The 22,988-nt window shown below is 33.6% G+C and overlaps 3 protein-coding genes across 3 annotated transcripts; all 3 read left to right on the top strand.

The window, feature by feature from the left end:
- Positions 1 to 236: 236 nt before the first annotated feature.
- LOC130645449 (general transcription factor IIE subunit 1-like) lies at positions 237 to 1,979 on the top strand. Its single transcript, XM_057451444.1, has one exon. It carries the CDS (start codon positions 270 to 272, stop codon positions 1,539 to 1,541), a length of 1,272 nt encoding a protein of 423 aa, XP_057307427.1. The 5' UTR covers positions 237 to 269; the 3' UTR covers positions 1,542 to 1,979.
- A 5,096-nt stretch (positions 1,980 to 7,075) lies between these two features.
- On the top strand, positions 7,076 to 11,826 carry LOC130645444 (fibroblast growth factor 16-like). The gene is made up of 3 exons (XM_057451434.1): positions 7,076 to 8,022; positions 9,275 to 9,378; positions 11,199 to 11,826. The coding sequence occupies exons 1-3, from the start codon at positions 7,587 to 7,589 to the stop codon at positions 11,397 to 11,399; spliced, it is 741 nt and encodes a 246-aa protein (XP_057307417.1). The 5' UTR covers positions 7,076 to 7,586; the 3' UTR covers positions 11,400 to 11,826.
- Positions 11,827 to 19,860: 8,034 nt separating this feature from the next.
- On the top strand, positions 19,861 to 22,520 carry LOC130645442 (putative ankyrin repeat protein RF_0381). The gene has a single exon (XM_057451433.1). The coding sequence runs from the start codon at positions 19,944 to 19,946 to the stop codon at positions 22,272 to 22,274; it is 2,331 nt and encodes a 776-aa protein (XP_057307416.1). The 5' UTR covers positions 19,861 to 19,943; the 3' UTR covers positions 22,275 to 22,520.
- The last annotated feature ends 468 nt before the right edge of the window (positions 22,521 to 22,988 follow it).

The raw sequence follows: 22,988 nt of genomic DNA, 5'->3' as shown, positions 1-22,988 counted from the left end.
ATTTCTTCGAAAAATTAAAAAAAAAATATATGGCATAAAATAGTCAGCATAATTAGCTTTAGCTAGCTACTTATGGACATCAGGAATTTTACTTAGGTTTCCAACAGTCAACCTTTTTTTGTCCCTTTTAAGTCTCGCTGGGTCGCCACTAGGGCAAGACACATTGTACTAAGACAATAACTTATGTAAATCTATGATGTTTGTAGATAGGTATTTTTTGTGTTTGGTTTTTATAGCTTAACAATTATTTTCATTGTAGTAAAGTCACAATGAATAATGATTCAGCAGTTAAACAAATGGAGGAACCTGAACTTCTTACTGAAGTTCCACCAATATTGAAGAGGCTTGCAAAAACAGTTGCCTATGCATTTTACGAACCGGAAATGGTTGTGACAGTATGTGTTCTAACAAAATACCCTTGTATCGACGAAGATACACTTATGGAAAAGCTTCAGTTTGATAAAAGACAGTTACGACAAGTTTTATCAAAACTGAAAAATGATAAATTAGTGAAACAAAGAGTAGTAAAAGAAAAACAGCAAGACACTGGAAATTTTAATATTTACAATTTTTATTTCATAAATTACAAACTTTTTGTCAATGTTGTAAAGTATAAGCTTGATCATATCAGGAAGAAGCTTGAAAATGAAGAGCAGCAAGCTCGAAACAGGCCGTGTTTTCAATGTCAACAATGTCAAAAAAATTATTCTGATTTGGAAGTGGATAGATTAATTGACATGGAGACTGGCTTATTTAAATGCACCTTTTGTAATGGGGATGTGGAGGAAGATGCAAGCCATATAAACACATACAGCAGTGGCTCATCACTAGGGACATTTAATGAGCAAATGGAAATGCTCTATAAACTTTTACGAGAATGTGAAAACATAAATCTTGCACCTGATGTTTTAGAACCAACACCTTCCACTGCTGCCCTTAAAACAGTTCAAAACAAATCTCATGGTGGTCCTAAATCTGGTTGGACTACTGATCGTAAATCAATTGATTTGTATGGTCAAAATATTCAAATTAATGTTGGAGATGAGGTAAAACAACAAGACGTTGCAGCCCCCAAAGAATTACCTGTGTGGTTAGCTAAGAGTACTGTTTTTAACGAGGAGACTAAAGAGAATGTAGACAACAAAAGCATGGATGTAGATAATATGCCATCTTCAAGTGCTACTCAAGATTCACAAGAGGAAGGAGATATCATGTCAGCTTTACTTGCACATGAATCAACTAGCAAAAAGGTTGAAGCACCTATTGATGTATCTGCTGCTAAGAAGCAGGAGTCCAGCTCAGACTCAGAGCCTGATTCGAGCCCCGAAATTTCAAAATTAAACAACATTGACATGGGTGTAACCGAAGTTGCAGACATGGCTGATAGTGACGATGATGACCAGCATGAAATCACAGTACAGGTTGGAAGCATGTCCTATGCACTGTCAGACATTAACGATGATATCATTGCTAAAATGACAGAAGAGGAACATGATGCATACTTAAAATTATATCATGATGCTTACGAACAGTTTTACTAGATTCATTATTAATAACTCCATATAAACTTATTAATCTTTTAAAGGTTTAAAATTATTCTTGTGTGTAGGAAATGCAATTTCTTTTTATCTTTTTGCATGCTTGAAAAATGGTAGAATGGCCAACATCAAATGCCTCTGTATATTTTTTTGTAGCATTTGAGTATCATTCTAGAAATCCAAGTTTGCATAACAATATTTCTATTACCTTAAGAAGATAAATTGTGGGGAAAATTATCACAATGACTTTGCATCATAAATTATTGCAGTTTTAATGCTTACTATACATTTTGCGACATAAATTATTGCGTTTTGTCAAAAATGATAATTTTGTGACACAAATTATTGCCATTTTTTAATTCTTTTCAACATTTACAGAGGTATTTTTCTTAAGCAAAGTGTTTTTTACACCCCTGCAGGTTTGTATAGAATTGTAACCATTTTAGTAGATAAAATTGCATAAAAATAACGTTCTTTTCTTGTGTCAATTTTCAATTGAATCTTTCACAGTTAATTGGAAGGTAGTTTCCCACTCCAACAATATACCGTAAATGCTTGATAAAACGCCCACTCTGGACTAAGCACCCATCTTAAATAAGCGCCTAGTTTTTTTGTAATTTCTTTTATAAGGGTCCTTTTCAAATAAGTGCTTAGAGGCCGTTATTTGAATGTTTTACTAGAGTTATTACTAATAAAGTGTTTATGCAAATATTTTGAAAATTAGGAAAAACAACCCTTAACGCAAAAACATTTTTTTAAAACCAGTCAAAATTTGAAATAATCAAGCATTAACAGTATTGTAGAGATAACCCCTTCATACAATGTTTTGCGACTTCGAAGCTCAAAAGTCTTTTAACTCGAATCTGTTTGATTTAAAGAAAGGAGTACCGATCCGTATTGAATAAATTTTAAAAAAAAATGAACATCTCTTATTGTCTGCCCATGTAGCTTTTTATATCCTTCCTATATAGAATTGCACATTATTAAAGACCTGTTCCGACAATAAATTACGATATCCATACAATATATTCGTGCAAACTACGCTTTTTGCGACAGTAAATTATGAGATTTTGCGAATGGCAATTTAGCGATTTAAGGAATTCTATAGCACCTCGAAGGGGAAAATTTCGTTTGTGAAAGTTAACCTTGGGGAAAATTTTTGTCACTTTGCAAATTTGAATGCCAAAATTTAGTCGGAACTATCCCCGATAAATTTGCAAAAAGAGAACCTTTTAATTTAATATTGTGAGGATTTTTTATTTTCACGAATCAAAAAGTAAAGGAATTGTTAGAACTAAGTTTTGTGTGTATCGACCAAGAAAGTGAAGCAATTTCTTGAAATAACAAGCGAAAATTTACTCCTTTACAGTTTATAGTTTGAGAGATTTTTATCGTCGGAGAAAAAAGTAATAATATCAACCTTTTCGAAAGAATTCCTAATTTGTTAAATTTGACCATTTTCGCTTACATTTCCAGAGTTTTCTGTCATGCACCGTAGCTTATTCTCAACAGAGAAAAGATGTGAAATAATTAAAATCCTCACTTCAGCAAACTGTAATTCGAGAACGAGGCTTCATTAGTACAAGTCAAAAATTAAAAAGACTTTATCCAAACAATAAAACATTCTAATATTTATAAAAAAGAATTATAAAAAAATTGCCAAATTCAATCCGCGAAAAACTGAATTTCGGAAATGAACCACTTTTTCATTTAATTCGAATCCAATTTTTATTTATGTTACAGAAATTCTGGGATCGTAGCTTAATCATCTCCAAGAGACCGTGGGTTCGATCCCCATATCATCAGGCCGTTGTCTAGTTTTGCAGAAATTTCTTCAAAGGTTTCTCACCAAATTGGAGATTTAAAAACTCTAGAATTACTATTGTGGTCCATCCGGGAAACAATTCACAGGCTGTATATGAGGCTAGCCACATTACATTTTCATCCGAAATTCATCAGAAATAAACTTTCAAAAATTATATCTACAGTACATTACTTCAGCCGTCTTCGTCGTTGTCCCGATTTTACTTACCTAAATTTATTTGAATAGGAAAAGCTCAAATAAACGCCCTTTCTGGCTGTAGAAGGAAGGGTATATGAGGGCAGATTTTTTTTAGAGACCCGGCTTTATTATTTTTTTAAAGAATAAAATAAAATAAATAAATACAAAAAAAGCTACAAAAATTCCTCGATCCCAGGGTTTGATGCTTGATGTGAAAGCCGCTCGCTCTACCTCAATGTCGAAAAGGCTAGTAACCCGCCCTGGAGACGAGATTGTATATTGACGACCCACGGTGTAAAGATGTAAGGGAAAGACTTCAGTTAAATAAGAAAGCATTTGTTTATTTTGAGTAATTCTGAATTTTTAGGTAGAATGTTTGTTCTACGAAACTCACCGAAATTATAAGTATTTATATCAAACCTATTTTTTAAAGCTTTTACAGTACATTTTATCCCCTGTTTTAAAAACAGAAATTTCTTATCACTAAAATATCACCACTTTTCAAATTATATTCAAATCAGACATATAAAAGACGTAATTTGTCCGTTATGTCAGGACAGCCACAAAACTTTTCAACACACCACGCACTAATTTCACAGTATAATTGAACAAAATTTTCATTTATGTCTTAATATTAATTTTATGTAGTAGTAGAGATTTCTTACAATTTTTTTTAATATTTGTGGATAAGATTTTGTTGGCGTGGGTAAATTGTAACGACTTGGCTGCATAATGCTTGTTTAACTTTTTCAAAGCGCGCCAATTTATAGTCTTGTTGAAAGAGTTGGTAAGTAATCACTTAACTGCTAAACGTGTTTTTAAAAAGCCTGGTTAAAAATTTTTATAAAAACGTGGCAACTAACAATAATAACACTTTTTCTACTGAGTCTTGATATTACAAAAAAACTCAATTTTTATATTATCCTCACTCAACACTTAAGTTTTCAACCTCTATCTCAGGGCTCTTTGAACAGAAAACCTTGGGATCAAGGTTGTGAAGTTTCTACCTATACTCCTCGAACTTGTTTGACTGTTAGCCATGTAAGTAATCATACTTGTAGAAACACCCTCGTTCCCAGGGATTTTTCTTTATATAAAGAGAAGTATGAGTCAGAGTATAACAGAGAAACAGTAACAAATATAGCCATTCATGTTTTTTGCTCGTCAATATTGTATAAAACTACAAACGTACCCCATTTTGGAACCAATTCATCAGCTGTCAAATTTTTTGGGAAACATACAATTGATGCTGGGGCAGTAATACTTGTAATAAACAGCTCCGCAATCGCAGGCATCATTTTTGCAGTTATTGTGGGTGCGAAAGTGGGTGCACCGACTTACATAATATACCAGAGTATTCACAACTTTTTTATTAGAACTGAAAACTCATTAAAAATCCATCAAAATGAAATCAACAATAAAATTAAGATGTGGTTTTAAGTAATGGTATTTAATAGTTTACTCTGGCTTCCAATGATTTTTTTGTAAAAGCTGGGCTCAAATCTTACTTAATTTGTCTCTTTTACGGGCTTAACTTTTGAGGAGCGTGTATAAAATAATAATCAATATTGCCATAGTTAATAATAATGGAATTTAGTGAAATTCGTAAAGTAAAATTCACACATTAAAGAAAAATTTTAATTTTACGTGGGTACCGCCCTTCTTATCATTACCGCCCCTATCGCTTATTAATTTTTTATACTTTGAGCTGCGCATTTATCAAAGACCAAATCTAATTAAAGGGCGGCTATTTATAGAGGGCGGTTAAAATAAGGGTCTTTTATAAGAAGAACCGACACAATCCTTGGCAGTTTTAAATATTTATTTCAAAAGACGAATTTTCTGATAATGCATTTTGATAAGACTGAAAGAAGTGAAGTGTTATCATAACAAAAAGTAAGGGTGTGAACGAGATAGAGGTTGGCACAAATCACACGGCGCGATATAGAGGGCGGCGCTAAGTAGAGATCTGGTGCTAATTAGAGGTAGAGTTTCCGCGGGAAAATTTAATCTTTACTATCTTTAAGATTTCTAACGTTAGTAATTTAGTTGCATTTTAAATATGTCAATTTTACTAAGTAGCCTAGCAACAATATTCATCACGTTTGTTCTATTTTTTGCACTTCGCATTTTAAAGTTTTTGCACCTGTTCAAGTAACATGCTTTGGTGGAAACGTGAATATATATGTTTTTCCTTTTTTCCTTCATTTTAAAAACATAGATAACAACTTTTGTCTAACTTTTTTGGTAATGTCCTCTGGTAACATAAACGTGAATACATCCGGTATAGATATTACCTCCTCGTGTGGATTCCTAAGGAGCATTTTTTTATAAGACTGGTCTTCATGAAAATATTTCTGATTCTACTTATGTTTCAAAGATATTCTATTCTTCCAGATAAATAAACAAGGATTTGTATTCTCGGTACATTTAATCATTTTGATGTACGTCCATGCACCTTCGATAATGCAAAAAGGGATTTACTTGACGAGGCAATAAACAAAAAAAGTATGAACTGAACAGACGAATCAGTAAATTTAAACTTCACTAAACTGTTTTGAACGGAAAGTCAGGCAAAACCTAAAACCTCATTAATGGAGCTGCATATGGTAATTACAGTCCTCTTATAAAATATTGAAATCAAATGTTTTATCTCCTGAATACTGCTAATAAATTTGATGAAGTTGTCAGATAGAGTGTGGAAATTAAATACATTTTTCCTGTTTTTGCTTCATGTAAGATAAACATTTTCCTTTTAAAAACTTAAGAAATCCTCGTCACGATTCTAAAGTATTGAAATCAAGAATAAACACGGGCTTTCAATTCATTTTTAAAATATTCACAATTCAACTTTGCGTCTCCTCCTCTGAAATATATATTTTAAATGCCCAAGTTTGATTGACAACCTGTCACTCAATTCTTTATATATACAACTGTAAGTGTTTTAACAGACGTGTAAAATATTTAAATCTTGGCGAGCAGCAGGCGAGACGCTTAAATCAGACAATAAAATCAGATTCTTTGCCACTTGTAAATGATTTTCAAGATTTCCTTGGCATTGAAAAAGCTGCTTAAAAAAACTTTGCAACACTATACCATATCCTTTGTCTGTAGAGCTGATTGAAACTACATAAGCTTATTTCCATTCCATATGTGAAAAGCGGAAATAATTTATGTCAATCCACTTTGGATTGAATTCGTGAAACATCAAGTTTTGTTTGAACATCGTACGATGAAATGTTACAAATGATCTTATACATGCATTCACCACGGTCATCATGACTTGCTAAAGACATGCCTATAGGGGTCCCTGTTTGTCAGAATAAGATCATTTCTGCCGTTAGGGAAAGTGTCCTAAACAAAAAAGATTATATTCTGACAAATAGGTGTGAAGCATACGTCATAATTATATTTTGTTTGTCTCAGAGAGTTTTATTTAGTTTACGTTGATGCTCTGACAAAATGTGACAATGAAATTAAAAAGAAACGACTTTGCAATTCACGTTATTAAAACAATCAAAAAAAATTCCAATTGATGTTTAGACAAATAGAGAACAGCATTAAATTGTACGATGGTATAAGTTCTATTAATGGTGTCCAACAATAGTAATTTCCTGACAACAGAAATAATCATGCAAGCCGAATTGAATACAATCCTTTATGAAAATTAAAATGTTCTACTGTTTTTTTTTAAGGAGGGAGGAAATGAAACAATTTGTTGATGGTTCCGTTTCAAATATATAAAGAATGTCTTTAATTAATGACTTTTAGTTCACGTTGAGATTCCTCAAAAACACACATAAATATCACAAGGTGAAAGACGTCTAGTATATCTATTTATATTTGTTTCTACTTTAAATTTGTCAATTGTGAAGAAAGGGAAGGACATAAATCTAAGGATTGAAATTGTGCAGTAATTAAAAATATTATCACGTTTGATTTCATCTTCACGTTCCTGTTAAAAACCGCATGCCGCATAATAGTTGAGAAGAAAATACTTAAAAAAACATTGGAATAGGACTTTTTATTTGTGTTCTGGTATAACTATGGTTTGGATGGATGTCTGGCAGACATTTATGATAACTCTAATTGCTTGTTTCATATGGAACAGCAATGCAGCACCGTACAGAGGAAGAAAATCTAGTGGAGGAAAAAAGAAATTAACTGTACACGTAGCCCGGAAGTCACCAGATGTTAGAGACCCTATCATTGAAGTCAAGTCTGCATCAAGTGGTGCTGAGAGACCTCATGATTTTGTGCGAAAGCCTTCGATAGATTTCAGAGTTACTGTAAGGAAAAATAAGCGAACTCGTATCAAGAAACGAAAGAAGAGAGAAGCCAGGATCAACCATAACGCTGCTCTGCTTTCCGCGACTCCCACGAATCGAAGGTTATATAAACTTGCCAATAAATTGGGTGTGTATATAAGAATACATATGAATGGAACGATTGATGGAACGACAAACAGAAATGACCCAGGAAGTAAGATTTTTTTAATTTATTTATTAATTTAAGTAATGAATGGGTTTATGATAAAATCAATATTTATTAAAATATGTCTCGCATGTTTTTTTAATTGTTTTGCCGTTGTTTTAAATAATAAATATTGGAAGTTGGAATCAGAAAATTTTGTTACAGGGAAAATATTTCGGATCTGGATTTAGTTACTTCCAGACTTTACTTTATTCCTCTATTCAGTAGTGTTGTTTTTGTCAATGCCCGTGTCATCAATCATATCAGACAATCATGTATCTAACATATTGATCGTGAACCACATGCTTTGCTAAGTGTTGAATAAATTAAAGAAATCAAATTGGATCATTAAAAATCTATTTTGGTCTGCGGAGATTTGGATCAAAAAAAATTTTTATCTGCAATAATTCACTCTGTTGACTTATGTAGATACCATCTTGGATATTATTTTGCAGCAAAAAAATGTAAAATACCAGTGCAATTTTTTTTCTAATCAGTAAAAATTGATGTGAATATTTTACCCTTTTGGATTGGAGGTTTTATACTTCATATTTATATTTCTTAAAGTTTTTAAATTTTATCTCAAATTCTACACTTTCTTTTTTTTTAAAAAAAAGCCAGGACACTATTAATGTCATAATTTAATTCGATAAGAAATGAAGGTTTTCGTTTTTTTTAGTTTTGTAGCTGTGATTGCGTAAATAGTGAAAAGGTGTTGATTATGATATTGTCGGGATCATTTACGAGTCAATTAACTTTAATAATAGATTCTTATCGAGGATATTATAAAAATAGGAAAAAGAGATTTAGAAGTCGTCAGTTAAATACCTTGTCGCCATTTTGTAAGAAAGTCGGTATCAAGCATCAGTGGTAAACAGCTATCACAAAAAATTCTGTAGAATTATAACAACAATTAGGTAAAGCGCTAGCTTTGATACCATTTTAATAATGGCAGACATAAGTTGTGTACATAATTTAGCTCCTCGTAAACAAATGACGCATCTTCTTTGTTGCGGCGGATAAATATTTACGGGAATGACCGCATAAGTAATCTGTTTTTAGACCTTTCGACCCTTTCTAAATCGCCCCTTATTGATTTTATACCAAATTCTTCCACGCGGCGTCACAAAAATTAACGCCCTAACATACTTACGCTAGATTATTTTCTGTTGTTCCCGATTTTCTCTAAAACTTAAAAATAACATATTGAAAGCAAACGATCGTCATTTTTTATTCTTTATATTTTTTGGATCACTTTTAGCATTATTTGTTATGGAATCTCACGGACCAAGCATTTTACGCATCAAAGGAATTTCATCTGGACGATATATCACGATGAACAAGAAGGGTGTGGCGAGGGCGGAGGTAAGATTTCTTTTATATAATTATGAATTCACGTTTTTGTTCTGCCATGTTTATATTATAAAGTACCAGTGCCCTTGTTGGGTTACTTACATAAAGGTGAGAACCGGTTGGGCAAAATGTTAGGGATAACCGTTACACATACACCGGCTTTCAAATTAATTTCAAAAGACATGTTGGTATTTATTTAATTGTGGTAAAACTGTTAATTCCTGACTTCATTTATTAAAAATGGCAGCAATTGGTAGGATTTCCGTGTGGAAGGGTGGTCAAAATGTGGGAGGGGTGGTCAAAATGTGGGACGGGGGTCAAAATGTCCATTTTCGAAACTGGAGACAATATTTTAATTTTACGTTCTCATCAAAAAAAGTATGTGCTTTCTTTTTTTGACCGCTTGTATAATTTTTATTTCTTATGGAAAAAAAGAAAAGTTCTTAATCTTAGGGGCTGTTCTCACTTTGTGTTTATAAAAAAAAGTTTTGTCCATGGACATCTTAATAGGGATCCCGCTTGAGCTAAGCAACATCACTGCTCAGGCTTTCCATATAAACACACCGTCTCGGAACAAAGGAGATATTTTCTGCATACTTCATCTAATTAAAAGAAAAAAAATATCGCGACAGAAAAATTTTCCATTTAAAGGTGGACAATCATCCCGGCAAAAAGTTACCCCTAATGTAAGAATGTTTAGAAGACTCTTTTTATTAAATAACAATCAACTTTCTAAAGAAATGGGTTTCGTGTTTGATACCGCAGGGTATCTCAAGTCATCATAACAAGTCTTCGTGCCCCAGGAGCTTAGACAGACCAACTGTGTGTGTGGGAGGGGGGGGGGGGGGCGTTTTTTGCACTGAAAGAAAGATATCTAAAAGATTAATAAAAACTCGAACGTTGTTTATTACAAATTCGACCATACGAAAATATGACACGTCTTTATTTGTTATTAAAATGTTGTAACGGAAAAGCGAACTTCCGATGTTTTTTATGGGCACAGTACGGAGTTTTGATCCGCTTATGATACCTATGTGAACCTTTATATTGCGGACGAAAATAAGTCATAAAAACAATACGTCAGCACATAATGTTGTTAACATATCACCAACACAACAACTACCATGATGACTAATCTCTGTTTCAAGCTTCGTCACCATCTTAGTTTGCGTCAAACAAGCTAAGTTGGGGGTCTAGGATGAAGTTGAAATCCTTTATTTATTTATTTGTTTTGATATGTAAATCCGGAAATAACAAATATGTATATAGGACTTTCATATTTATTTTCTGTTCCGTGTGAATCACATATAAATAGAATTTCCTAGAATATGATTTTATCCCTCGACTCCAATATTATTATTTATTATTATTTTCATTTCGCCGTTAAAGAATTTATATTTATTCATAAACAAAAATACAAAATTAAAGCTGTTGTAATGTAGAATCTAGAAATATGTGATTGCATGTCCTTAGGTGCAGCTACAGTAGTTAAAAATGGCATAAGCAAGAAGAAGACTGTAGTAGTCTTATCATTAAGCTCATAAACATTCAATAAAAAGGATAGCAAAGAAGATACAAATGTTGCGCGATTTAACTGTTTTTGTGATCTATAAAAGCTCTAGTTTATGTTTTAGTTTACGCGTAATGAAAATCTGTGTACCCACTTAGGGATGATTCAAAAATTACGTCACGTAACCCGCCTCTCTTCACTCGCAAACTCTACCTAACCCCCTCATTTCAATTATTATTACTAATCCGCCCACCCTTCCTGTCGTTAAATAATTAACTACAAAACCAGATATGGTTTGTTGAAACTTTTGTCTTCTTTTTAGATCTCTCCTCCGTTCTTCGATAGTCTGTTTCGTCTAACCAACGAAGAAAACAGATGGGATACATATGCTTCATTCAAATATTATTTTGAAGAGAAATACGACATGTTAATAGGCATTACAAAGGAGTGCACTGTCAAAAGTCCCTGGAAAGCTGCCCCCGGCCAACATGCAACGCAGTTTTTATCCTTACCATATATGTAGTCCAATCATCCGTAGAAACAGAAGCTGTTTTGAAGCACGTTTTTTTTAATGATACCAACTGCGATATATAGTTGAAAATATCGCACATGCTTATGCAGTTTTCTCTATAATTCCCAACCGTCAAATCGAGGAGATTCACGTCGAATGTGGGCGTATCGTTCCGTGGCTATGCGGCTATGTGTCGTGGCAACGTGAGGGGACGACGTGACGTAGCGACGTGACGTGACGTGGCGGACTAGAATTTTGTAATATTTAATGGAATGTGACTGTTGTAATGGTAAAAGAAGTCTGGAAACGAAGTTTATATATTTATTCATGTGTGGTGTTTAAAAGCATATTTATACATATTCATCAAATAGAGATTTTAGAAAATATTGTATATTGTATTAATTTATTTCGTTGCAAAGGAAAGAATTTTTTCTATACATTCTTAAAACACTTCTTTTATTATATTTTCAAAAAATTATACATGCTAACCGCGCCCCTTGTTTGGTTTTCCTGTAGTTGGATGGGACCCGTTTAAAAACCTAACAAGCCCTTGGATGAGGTTAAATATGTGGATGAGCATATGTACACTCTTTTGTTATCAACAGAGTAATTGAGGATTGTGTCAAACCTAGAAAATAAAAAAAAGTGTATAAAACTTATCTGTGGTTATCAAGAAGCAAAAATACAAAAATGCAGAGAATGTCTAAACTGCCAAACCACTAAAGACTCCTTAATTAGTCCAATACGAAAAATAAAACACAACTTTTTCCCCAGGGCTCATTTACCTTCATGATATTCACGACTTCCGGTAAGAAAATCATAGGCGTAAAAGAGACCTGCCGGACCGGACAAGGTTGCATAAAGCAAAACATTTCTCTATGGAGAACTAAAACAGACATGCGAATACAGAAATTTTCTTATTTCAATTTCCATCCATTGGGATGTGATGTGATGTTGTTATTCCTGCTTTCAATCAATGTCACTGGCATATCGTTTCTTTCTTTCTTTTCAGAGAGGGTTGGGTTATATCTCGTTATTCCCAAGCGCCTAGCTTTAAGCGAGTCAATTTGCCAAAGTGACTCTGACTCGATTGCATATAACCTTCAAAGTAAAAATTATTGACTTTGAAAACTATGACGAACGGCCTGACTTGTTTAACCAACTAAATCGCTCACCTGGCTGCCTCGTTTTATATAATCATTTCCAAAGAAAAAGAGTTATAAAAAATAAGTATTACATATTAAGAGATTTCTGTTCTGAGCTATAGTTTTTAAAGTTGTAAATCGTCAAATGGTTTTATTTTATAATATTAAGGATTTTAATTAATCTATTGAATATCAGGAAGAAAGCGTATGAAAATCACCCTGGCAAAATTGTCTAACATTCCAAAAATATTTCAGCACAAATTTATTCATTCGACTTCGTTCCCATGACTTTGCTACCCCTACCGATAGTCTGGCGGAAAAAAGGCGTAAAAGAGACCTGGGGACGAGATTGTGTTTCATTGAAGGGAAACATATGGAGGATGTTCAAAACAAAGACACTGATGACTTTGAGGTAGGAAGAAACATTCTAAAAAATCATCAAAAGATTGTAATACAGGGCCGAAAAAACTGTGAAAGTTGGGGGCTATATTAGAACTTGAATCCCGTTTTTGCCAATTTAAAAGTTTCCCTTAGTCACTCTATTGGTGCCTGTACTTTTACAACTACTTATAGTACACGACAAGATATGAGATGAGCTTTCTACAGTAGGAGACACACAAAACAAGAATGCATCTCTCAAAACAAAACATAAGTCTAATATTTTATTTGTGTATTTTACAGAACAGAAATTAAACTTAAAAACAAAACATAGATTATTCAAGTACTATCCATTATTGAGCTATTTAAGATATTTGCATTTGACAGGAGGAGAAAAATGAGTGCACTTGAAGGTTGTCTAATTAAAAGGTTGTTGAAAGGGCATTTAGAAAATTATTGAAAACTTTAAATGAACTTTTGACTCTATCATCTAAAGATGATTTGTATGCGCGCACATCTTGACAGACACGAAAAGAAAAACTACATAGGCCAAATAAATTCTTTAAACTATAATCTTCTCTGTTTAAAAGCAGACTTTACAAATTTTAGCGTTAGTTTTTTACACTTAATATTTTCGATCGTCACGGTCTGTTGTTTATGTTTATTGTCTGTGCACATGCGTGCGCATGTCTATTGTTGTTGATGCAAAATCACAACATCACGTCACGCCGCAACTCATCTATAGATTCTATACAAAAAGATTTTCATACTAAATTTCAGTAAGGCTAAGTTTATGAGAAGTTCTGTTACCAACGAGGTTTTTTTGTGAATGGAAGTTATTTAGCATGTAAACACTATTATCAAATCTACAATGTAAATCTAATGCCAGCATAAATCGCAATATGTGATTTGTTGCTTCAGTAATCATGCACAGTTAAAAACCGTCCTATTGTCTTGTTAGAAACACAGCAGACCCGTCAGGTTTATAACTTCTAAGCTAGCAAAGCATCCTGGGTAACATTTGAAAATCACATAGCTACATCATAAAAGCAGACGTTTTTACAAAACATATATCTGAACAGTGCAGGTATTAAATTGAGACCATTTGCATTATTTCCCCACCACTGTTTACTGCATTGTCTTTATACTGCCAATGTCGACTTTGCTGTTGCTGTTCGTTCGACGTGAGGTTTTCAAAAATGGTGCGAAAGCGTTGCAACAAGTCGGTCAGGTGAAGTCGAATATTTGTTTGCATAAAAATATATATTAACGGGTCCGAAAGCATATTTAAATGCTCTCCAATGTGCAAATAGTGACTCATTGCTTTGTCGGCAACCGGTGAAATAAAATACCTGATATCCGGAATTCCTTTGAAAATAACATACGTCAAAATAATGAAGCAAAGTAGAAGTTCTTTGTAGTTGTTTTGTACGCGAGATGGGTGTCTTTTTTTAATCCTGCGAATAACCACAATAACATAAGTGTATGTGATAAAAAACTGAATGATCAAAACCATTGTTAAAACTGGAAATACTTTTGTTAAAGCTTCACTAAAATGCTTTAACCAATTATGATTTAGTTCAGATATTGTGGTCAAGATAACGGCGTACACACCACATAGACACCAGCCAACAATACTAAGCAACTTGGCATGTGCTCGAAACCACGAGCTTCTATATTTTATGTGCAAGTACGCTGCACAAAACCTATCCTGAGTCAACAAAATCATAACTGTGAAGAACGGAAAAAACAGTGCTTCCTTAGTTACCTGTAGATAGTGTGAACATAGACCAGGTTTAATGTTACTAACATTTGTATTTTCTAGTAACGCTATTTCCACAAGGGTAGTTGCACATCTTAAAATTTCGTTAACCGATAAATTGATGAGTAAATATTTTTGTAAGGTGATCGAAGGCTTTTTTGCGCTCATCATATACAAACCAAGAAAGTGGAGAAAACATGCTAACGATGAAATTACAAGTATGAGCTGCGCAACCCAATACATCCTGCAAATAACCATGTAGCTGGAAAGAAATGTTCGTGTTAAATGTGGTAGTGTTAGCTTTCGTTTGATTATTTAAGTTTATACAATTAATTATTCAAATAGTAATTCTAATTGAGAAAAACTAACATTTCCATTTTTAACTGTGTTATTTTGTATGGCACAATACTTTTTTTTAAAATTCATTTGTCTTTGCTCTTTGTTTAAATAGTATATCTTTATTTCATCTTTTCGCTGTTACATTTATAATGCACGACATCTCAATCTTTTTTCTTGTTCTTCTTCTTCTTGTTCTTCTTGTTCTTCTTCTCAATCTTTTAGTGCTTCTTCTTCTTCTTCTTCTTCTTCTTCTTCTTCTTCTTCTTCTTCTTCTTCTTCTTCTTCTTCTTCTTCTTCTTCTTCTTCTTCTTCTTCTTCTTCTTCTTCTTCTTCTTCTTCTTCTTCTTCTTCTTCTTCTTCTTCTTCTTCTTCTTCTTCTTCTTCTTCTTCTTCTTCTTCTTCTTCTTCTTCTTCTTCTTCTTCTTCTTCTTCTTCTTCTTCTTCTTCTTCTTCTTCTTCTTCTTCTTCTTCTTCTTCTTCTTCTTCTTCTTCTTCTTCTTCTTCTTCTTCTTCTTCTTCTTCTTCTTCTTCTTCTTCTTCTTCTTCTTCTTCTTCTTCTTCTTCTTCTTCTTCTTCTTCTTCTTCTTCTTCTTCTTCTTCTTCTTCTTCTTCTTCTTCTTCTTCTTCTTCTTCTTCTTCTTCTTCTTCTTCTTCTTCTTCTTCTTCTTCTTCTTCTTCTTCTTCTTCTTCTTCTTCTTCTTCTTCTTCTTCTTCTTCTTCTTCTTCTTCTTCTTCTTCTTCTTCTTCTTCTTCTTCTTCTTCTTCTTCTTACCCATCATGTTAATTAGGCATTCTATAAAACATCAAATTTGCTATATATATTTATTGATCTATATAATCTATGATTGTTAATATATATTTTTATCACAATTCAAGCATAGTTTTTATAAACTAATCGCACGCAACTTTAAGGCATGAAGGTTTATAGTTCCCACGACAAAAGGCAAGTAGCCAATCTGTCAGAGAAAAGAACCTTGCTATATAAAAAAGAAAATGTGTCAATAATAAAAAAAGAAAAAATAGTTTTCCATTCTTCACATTTTAATGTCACGTGTTAGTCTGTCAGGCTACGAATGTCGTGGTTTCAATTTATCAATTCTTCGAATATGACATCGGGCTGAGTTTTAGAGTTTTCACAATTTTTTTTCCTGAACTTTAATGAAATGAAAGAATAATCCCTTGTTCGATAAATAAAATTTAAACTTTTTTATTATTGACAAGTACAAGTTTGGTACAAATTGTAACAAAGTTTTTAAAAATTTTCATACTTAGTTGCCTCCAAGCGTTTACGTTTGCAGGTCTCAGCATTTAGTACTCTGGAGTGTGCATTAAATTTTTTTTCTGTCTGCGTCGCGTTTACCAGCTTAGGTAGTTGAAACAAGTGAACTTTTAATCGCTTACAGACGGACATCGTTTTCGACAGCCAAATAAACTTTAGAAAATGTTATTAACTTAAGTGCAATGAAGATTGAGAGTTTTAAACGCAACCATTTAAACTGGGAGGCAATGAACTTATGAAAATCTTACTAACAATTACAGTCATGTTTCTATTCTTCTAGCAAAAAAAACTTAAAATTATTTTATGCCAAAAAAGGGACCCATCTTCTCTTTCCGATGGCGTTTGTTTTAATGTATCCCTAATATATGCGGTGTTTGAAGGGCATGGGGGTTATTGAACAGATTGAGTCGTTGTAAACACAGCTAGTAATGTAACAATTCTTGTTGGCGCTAACAAAATTAACTGATTCTATTCAGAAACGAGCTGCTTTGATTAGAATGCTAGTATTCATCCTGTAAGTACCTTTGACAATAAGCCAATGGGTAGGTTTTTTTGTCTCGTTGGTTTTTTGCGTCACAGGGAGAAGGAGGGGGACTTTTGTCATGGTAACTGAGCCACCATCCCGATTAAGCTTGCTACTGTTTTCTATAAATTCACACATCATAAAAAAACACATTTTCTATTGCTAAGTTAATGATTATTGGAGTCGTTATGGTAAATAAAAAGTAAATCATAAAAATTTGGACCGCTTAAACACTTACTTTCATTTAATTCATCGCAGTTGTAAAAAGCACAGGGACGAAGAGTAAAATAAACAATAAATGAATGAAGACAAAGATCTCCGGCTTGTTTTCACCCTTAACTAATTAAAAACCGTAGTCATCATATTGTCATGATTGAGCGTACCCGGATCATTTTGGGAATCAAATATGAGTACAAAGAGGATTAATGACTTAAAGATTTTTATTGGATGCTTTAAGACTCAAGAGCTATATTTCCAGGAGATCCAGAATTTATACATTTTAGGGGAGGGCGATGATACTTTTTAAAGAAAAAAATGGATTTTGACCGAAGAACAAAGAAATAGGTATAATTTTTTTAGTGATTTCTTCCAAGCCTGTACATATTCTGAGAAAATTTCAAACCAAATGAGCTTGTTTTATCTTTTTTGGTCAAATGTTGATCAAACTTAATTTTTATATCCCACGATACGACATGAGCAGGGTTGATGCCCGGCATTATAGACCACCACTCAATTCTTTGTGAATTTTCAAAGGATGTCTTTCATCCTTTAACTACTTAAACACAGCCTATCAAACATGTGGCACATGCAATAAATGTTGCAAAACTTTGAAAATATAAGTTTTCACCAGATACTCAAAATTGTCATTTAACAAAAAGAGTGACCGCTAACTTTTTTTGCTTAGCCAAGAGGACCAGCATAATTTTTCTAATCAACAGGAAATTGGAATAGTTAATGTAGGAAAAATTACTCATTTTGATTGGTTACTTCTATTGTTCTTACTCATGTTTTAAGCAAATGGCATCACTCACCCAAACAAATATAATTAATTCTCCTATTATCTAAGAGGGTAAGATGTGACCACGCCAGCTTTGTGCTGATTAGTTGATTTTAATTCGGGGTTTGCTTTGAACTGAATTTGAAATTTAGGGATTTGCGTCGACACATTCGTTTGCGTCCGAGCTTTCATTTGAGAGAAATTCCTTTTATTAACCCGAAGAAAGCCTAGTTAACTAGGTTATTCTTGGCTTTGATTGGAGTAAAAGCACAGTCTGTCATTCCCAACAACTATGTGCTGCCTTTTTGAAAACCTGTTCACCCACACTGACGTGCCCATAAACTGCTAGTTATGTCAATACACTCCAAATTGCAAAGTTAGCTATAACTTCACCATCATTAACCATAATATAAAGGTATGGTGGGTAAACATAATAAATGAATGAAAATGTGAAGTTAGGTTTACAACTTTGTTGAGCTAAAGTTAAAAATCAGCTTGGTGAAAATAACACAAAAAGAAGGAAAGAATAAAGTTGGCAATCAAACTGAACAAAATACTCTAGCTAGCTACCTTCGGATCACAGTGTACGTTTATAGACTAAATCTTAAAATTGATTTGTTTGTTGCATGGCTAAAAATACTAAAAAACTTTCCCTAAACTGCACAAAGGTATAGAAAACAAATATTTCTCAAGTACACAGTATTTAGAAAATACAAAGTTCTAAAAGGGATATTTCAAATGGCTACTGTTACACAGATTTTTAGGATAGACAAGACTATATCCAACATGCGATTCCGTGCTTTTAATTTAGAAGAAACTTGGTATACTTTGTCTCACTCAACCATGCCGCTAGGGATTTCAAAAACTGGACAGGAATTATTTCTGTGACTATAGCTGTAAGCAATGCTCCGGTTTTTAAAAAAGAAACTTGTTTTACTTTGCCTCGCATACTGACAGACGGGTATTATAATATAGATCGTTAACCCGTGGAAAAATCCACGGAGTGGAGCCACCACCGTATTTCGTGTCCCGTAGCACGATGTTTTTTTTGTGGACAGACAGAAAGAATACGGCTATTATTAAAGAGACTAGTCGGTCGCCCATGGAAGAATCGACGGGGTCGCCCGTCCTTTATATATTGCATTTCGTGTTTCCGTAACACGTCGTATTTTCTCGCCGACAGACAAACAGAATACGACTATTGCTATAGAGCCAGGGCACCTGGCGTCGAAACGCCGGGTTAAGCCAGAATTCTCATATTGTATACCAATTTTTATGATATAATCTTCAATTAAGTCTCAAATAGGCTTTTCAAAATGAGAAAAATTATGCTTGACATTATCACCTCCTGAACCAGGGCCTTATTAATACCAAACATAAAACGGTTCACACTCACCAAAAGATTAAGCAACCAACATGGCTACGAATTGTTACGGTAATTACTTCGACATTAAAAGACTTTAAATTAAAAGACTTTAAAAGAATTTAAATGACTTCCGCGTGTTATATAAGATGCATTTATTCACAACTGAAAAGGGTGGGTTGAATTACTGCCACAGATTCTGTTGTAGATAACACGTCCGATACGATGACAAAAATAAATCTTCCATAAGTTATTTTTGGAATAAGTTATTTTTTTTCAGAAAACAATAAATGTTTCTATAGTCAATGTTTTGTTTGCCTTCATAAATTTATAAAAACAAGTTTCTAAAAGATAAAATGTATGGCGACTTGTTTGTTATTTCTAAGCATATTAAAAAATCCATCCCAATGCGTGTTAATAAATAAATAAAATTGTAGCCTTCGTCTGTACCTCAGAGAAAAGTGCTGTACACGAGCTTAATCAGGTTTTGTCGAATACAACAAAGATGACGTTATTTCGATTGGAAATATAAAATAGGAAATATATTTTTAATTGGATGAATAATTATAGACGGTTCGTACATGCTACAAAATGACTTAAATATGATTATTAAATTTGTATTTATTGTTAAGAATTTTTAAGGTGTGTAATAGAAACCAGGTCTGTTTGTATAATTTTGCTTACGGTATATTTTCATAAACACTAAACAAAGTGGAAAGTCAAAGGTCTGTTAAAATGTAGAAAAAAACTTATGAGTTTTATGTGTAAAAATGGATACAAAGACAGCAAACAAACTAATTAAGGCTGTAGATAACAACCAACTTAAATACATCGCTCGAAAATTGTTAATGAAAAGGCGCTTGGTACAACAAACTTTAATTGGTTCAGATAATCTTTTGACATACAGTATAAGAGGAGGAAAACTAGACTTTGTGAAACTTCTTCTATTCTATGGAGCTGATGTGAACTATATGTGCAGCTTCTACAGAAGTCCATTACATTTAGCTGTTGATGAACAACTTTATAATCCAAAAATAGCAAAACAACTGCTAAAACATGGAGCGGATGTGTCATTACGCGATGACGATGGCAACACAGTCTTACATGAGGTTGCAAGATATCAATTTGGAGATGACCTTCTCAAACTCTTACTCTCACACTGCAAACAGACCGATATCAACGCGACTAATAAAAATGGAGAAACGCCGTGTCTTGTAGCTGCTAAAGCTCAAAATGTCACCAAGGTTATTTTCTTCTTGGAACATAGCATGGCAACTGGTGAAGTTAACATAGAATCCATTTTACACAAAGCAATCGACACGAAGCAGTTACCTATCATTAAAATAGTGGCAGCATATAGTGCTCTTCATCCATTAAATAAACACAATCAAACACCGTTTCTTTACGCGTTATACAAAAATATAAAAGATAACGCTATTCTAGAGTTCTTGCTTCAATTGACGACCAATATAAACTGCCATGATACACACGGTAATACGCCTCTTCATTTTGCCAGCTACAATAATAACGCTGACATTGCACTATTATTGATCAAAAATGGCGCGGACGTTACGTATCGTAATACAATCGGTATGTGTCCAATGCATATTGCTGCATTTGAAGGGCACGAAGAAGTAATGACAAATCTATGTTTCTCCAACGGTATGCAAACCACAGGCTTGCAAATGAAAGATAGACATGGAAGAACACCGTTAAGAATTGCTTGTATTACCCATCGCAAGGAGATTATCAAAATCATTTTAAGAGCATACATAGTTAAATCGAATATACGAAAAAAAAGAGATGTATTAACCAATCTTCCAGGAATTTTAACGATTCTTTTTGGGCCTCATAACAAACATTTGGCTAACTTAAATGCTGGAATGGTTCTTCAAAACTCTATTTTTAAGGCACTCGAGAACGCTGCTAATATCAATGAAATAGACGCCTTTGGTAAAACACTGCTGCTTAAAGCTGTCGAAACAAGACAGTACGAACTTGTGGAAATGTTGATTAAAAATGATGCCAATGTAAACATCCAGGATTGCAGTGGCAACACATGTTTGCACGTAGCAGCGGAGCAAAGATCATTCCAAATTTTCTTCCTTTTACTAAAGCATGGAGTCATAACTGAAATTCAGAACTCACTGGGTCAGCTTCCTTTGCATGTTGCATTCGAGTACAGGTTTCACCAAGGTGTTTCAGAGCTCTTGAAATATCACGGAAGTAATTCAAAAATTGTAGTAGATGTTGACGGAAATACAGTCCTTCACACTGCAATAGAAAATTATGATTTTTCTGATTTGGCGTTTGATAACCTGCAAGAACTACTTTGGTTATACCCTGGCATTAAATCTATTCAAAATTTTGCTAAAGAAACTCCGTTAATTACGGCAACTAAAAGTGGTCGGACAGAGATTGTTTCGTTGCTGCTGACGCATAATGTTGACGTCACTAAATGTGATCAAGTTGGTTTAAACGCTGTTGATTACGCTTTACTAAACAAGCAAAAGGATATCATTTTTGCCTTGATATCCTCAAATCATGTAGATGTAAACAACCTCAATAAAAAAGGCGACTCGATACTTCATTTAGCAGTAAGGGCGAAAAATGAGATGGTCATAAATTTGTTGCTTCAGAGGAATAAATCACAGCTAAAAATAAACAAACAAAATTCAGATGGAGACACAGCGTTGCACTTAAGTTTCAATGATCATGTTGATCTTTCAGCAGCTGAAATGCTACTAAAGAAAGGTGCATCTCCATATGTAAAAAACAAGAACAACGAATCTGCTTTGACACTAGCGTCCAAAAAGAGGGAGATTACTCTTACAAGTTTATTTTTCTTTTTACTTGACGATACTGTTACTGATTCGCTGGCAAGTGATTTTGGTTGCCCTATTTGCTATGAAATTCCGAAGACAATATTTAAGTGTGAAAATGGACACGATTTTTGTGCTGAATGTGCAACGAAATTAGAGCTCTGCCCAATGTGCAGGGTATCACTTCTCTTTAATTGCTTGCGTAATACCACGAAGGAAGCGAAATTATCTGATGCCATTTTCGAAAAATTGATAAAATTGAAGCCACAACATTCGTAGCATGACAGACTAACACGTGACATTAAAATGAGAAAACTGTTTTATTTTTTTATTATTAACACATTTTTTTTTAATATCTAGTAAGGTTCTTTTTTTGACAGATTGACAACTTACCTTTCGTAGTCCAAACAAAAACCTTCATGCTTAAATATTGCGTGCGGATACTGCGGATTGTAATAAAAATGCACATTAAAAATGATAGATTATATGTATTAATAAATATATATAAAAAAATTCGAAGTTTCATGTAATTAATGTAATTATGACTTTTTAACCTTTTTTTGGCTCGATTCCACTAAAAAAATTGGAAAATTACTTAAATTTTGATGTGAGTTTTCTCCTTAGAAGAACATTAGCAAACACAAAATATTCCACTGTTGGAAATAGCCGTTGCTCTTCTTTCTTTTTTCTCCTTTTGTGGACATAATTCCGCGTCTCCCATGTAAAACAGTGAAGGGGTTCCGCACCTTACCACCACAGTGGACGGCATGTGACTTCCGAGCCAGGAAAAGGTTACGGTATTAGAGGTACCTTTGTATTCTTGTCCGGCCATGTCACGTTCACCTTAAAATGTCAAATGAAAGGTGAAATAATAATTCTCCATGAAATATTCGTATTATCGTTTTTTGTTAACTAAGGGTAGGCTTCTGCCAGTACCAATTTAACCCTGTGTTAGGGAGTATGAGAAGCAGAAACAACCCATGCGTATTACGT

Source organism: Hydractinia symbiolongicarpus, chromosome 5, assembly GCF_029227915.1.
Source record: "Hydractinia symbiolongicarpus strain clone_291-10 chromosome 5, HSymV2.1, whole genome shotgun sequence".
In the NCBI taxonomy this organism is placed as follows: domain Eukaryota; kingdom Metazoa; phylum Cnidaria; class Hydrozoa; order Anthoathecata; family Hydractiniidae; genus Hydractinia; species Hydractinia symbiolongicarpus.
This window is presented reverse-complemented; position numbering and strand designations above follow the sequence as displayed.

What these genes read in the sequence shown, in the direction of transcription:
- LOC130645444 (XM_057451434.1), top strand. Translation starts at nt 7,587, where the DNA reads ATGGTTTGGATGGATGTCTGGCAGACATTTATGATAACTCTAATTGCT. An exon ending in AAACAGAAATGACCCAGGAA is followed by an intron (nt 8,023 to 9,274) that starts GTAAGATTTTTT and finishes GATCACTTTTAG; the next exon opens with CATTATTTGTTATGGAATCT. An exon ending in AGGGTGTGGCGAGGGCGGAG is followed by an intron (nt 9,379 to 11,198) that starts GTAAGATTTCTT and finishes TCTTCTTTTTAG; the next exon opens with ATCTCTCCTCCGTTCTTCGA.
- LOC130645442 (XM_057451433.1), top strand. Translation starts at nt 19,944, where the DNA reads ATGGATACAAAGACAGCAAACAAACTAATTAAGGCTGTAGATAACAAC.
- LOC130645449 (XM_057451444.1), top strand. Translation starts at nt 270, where the DNA reads ATGAATAATGATTCAGCAGTTAAACAAATGGAGGAACCTGAACTTCTT.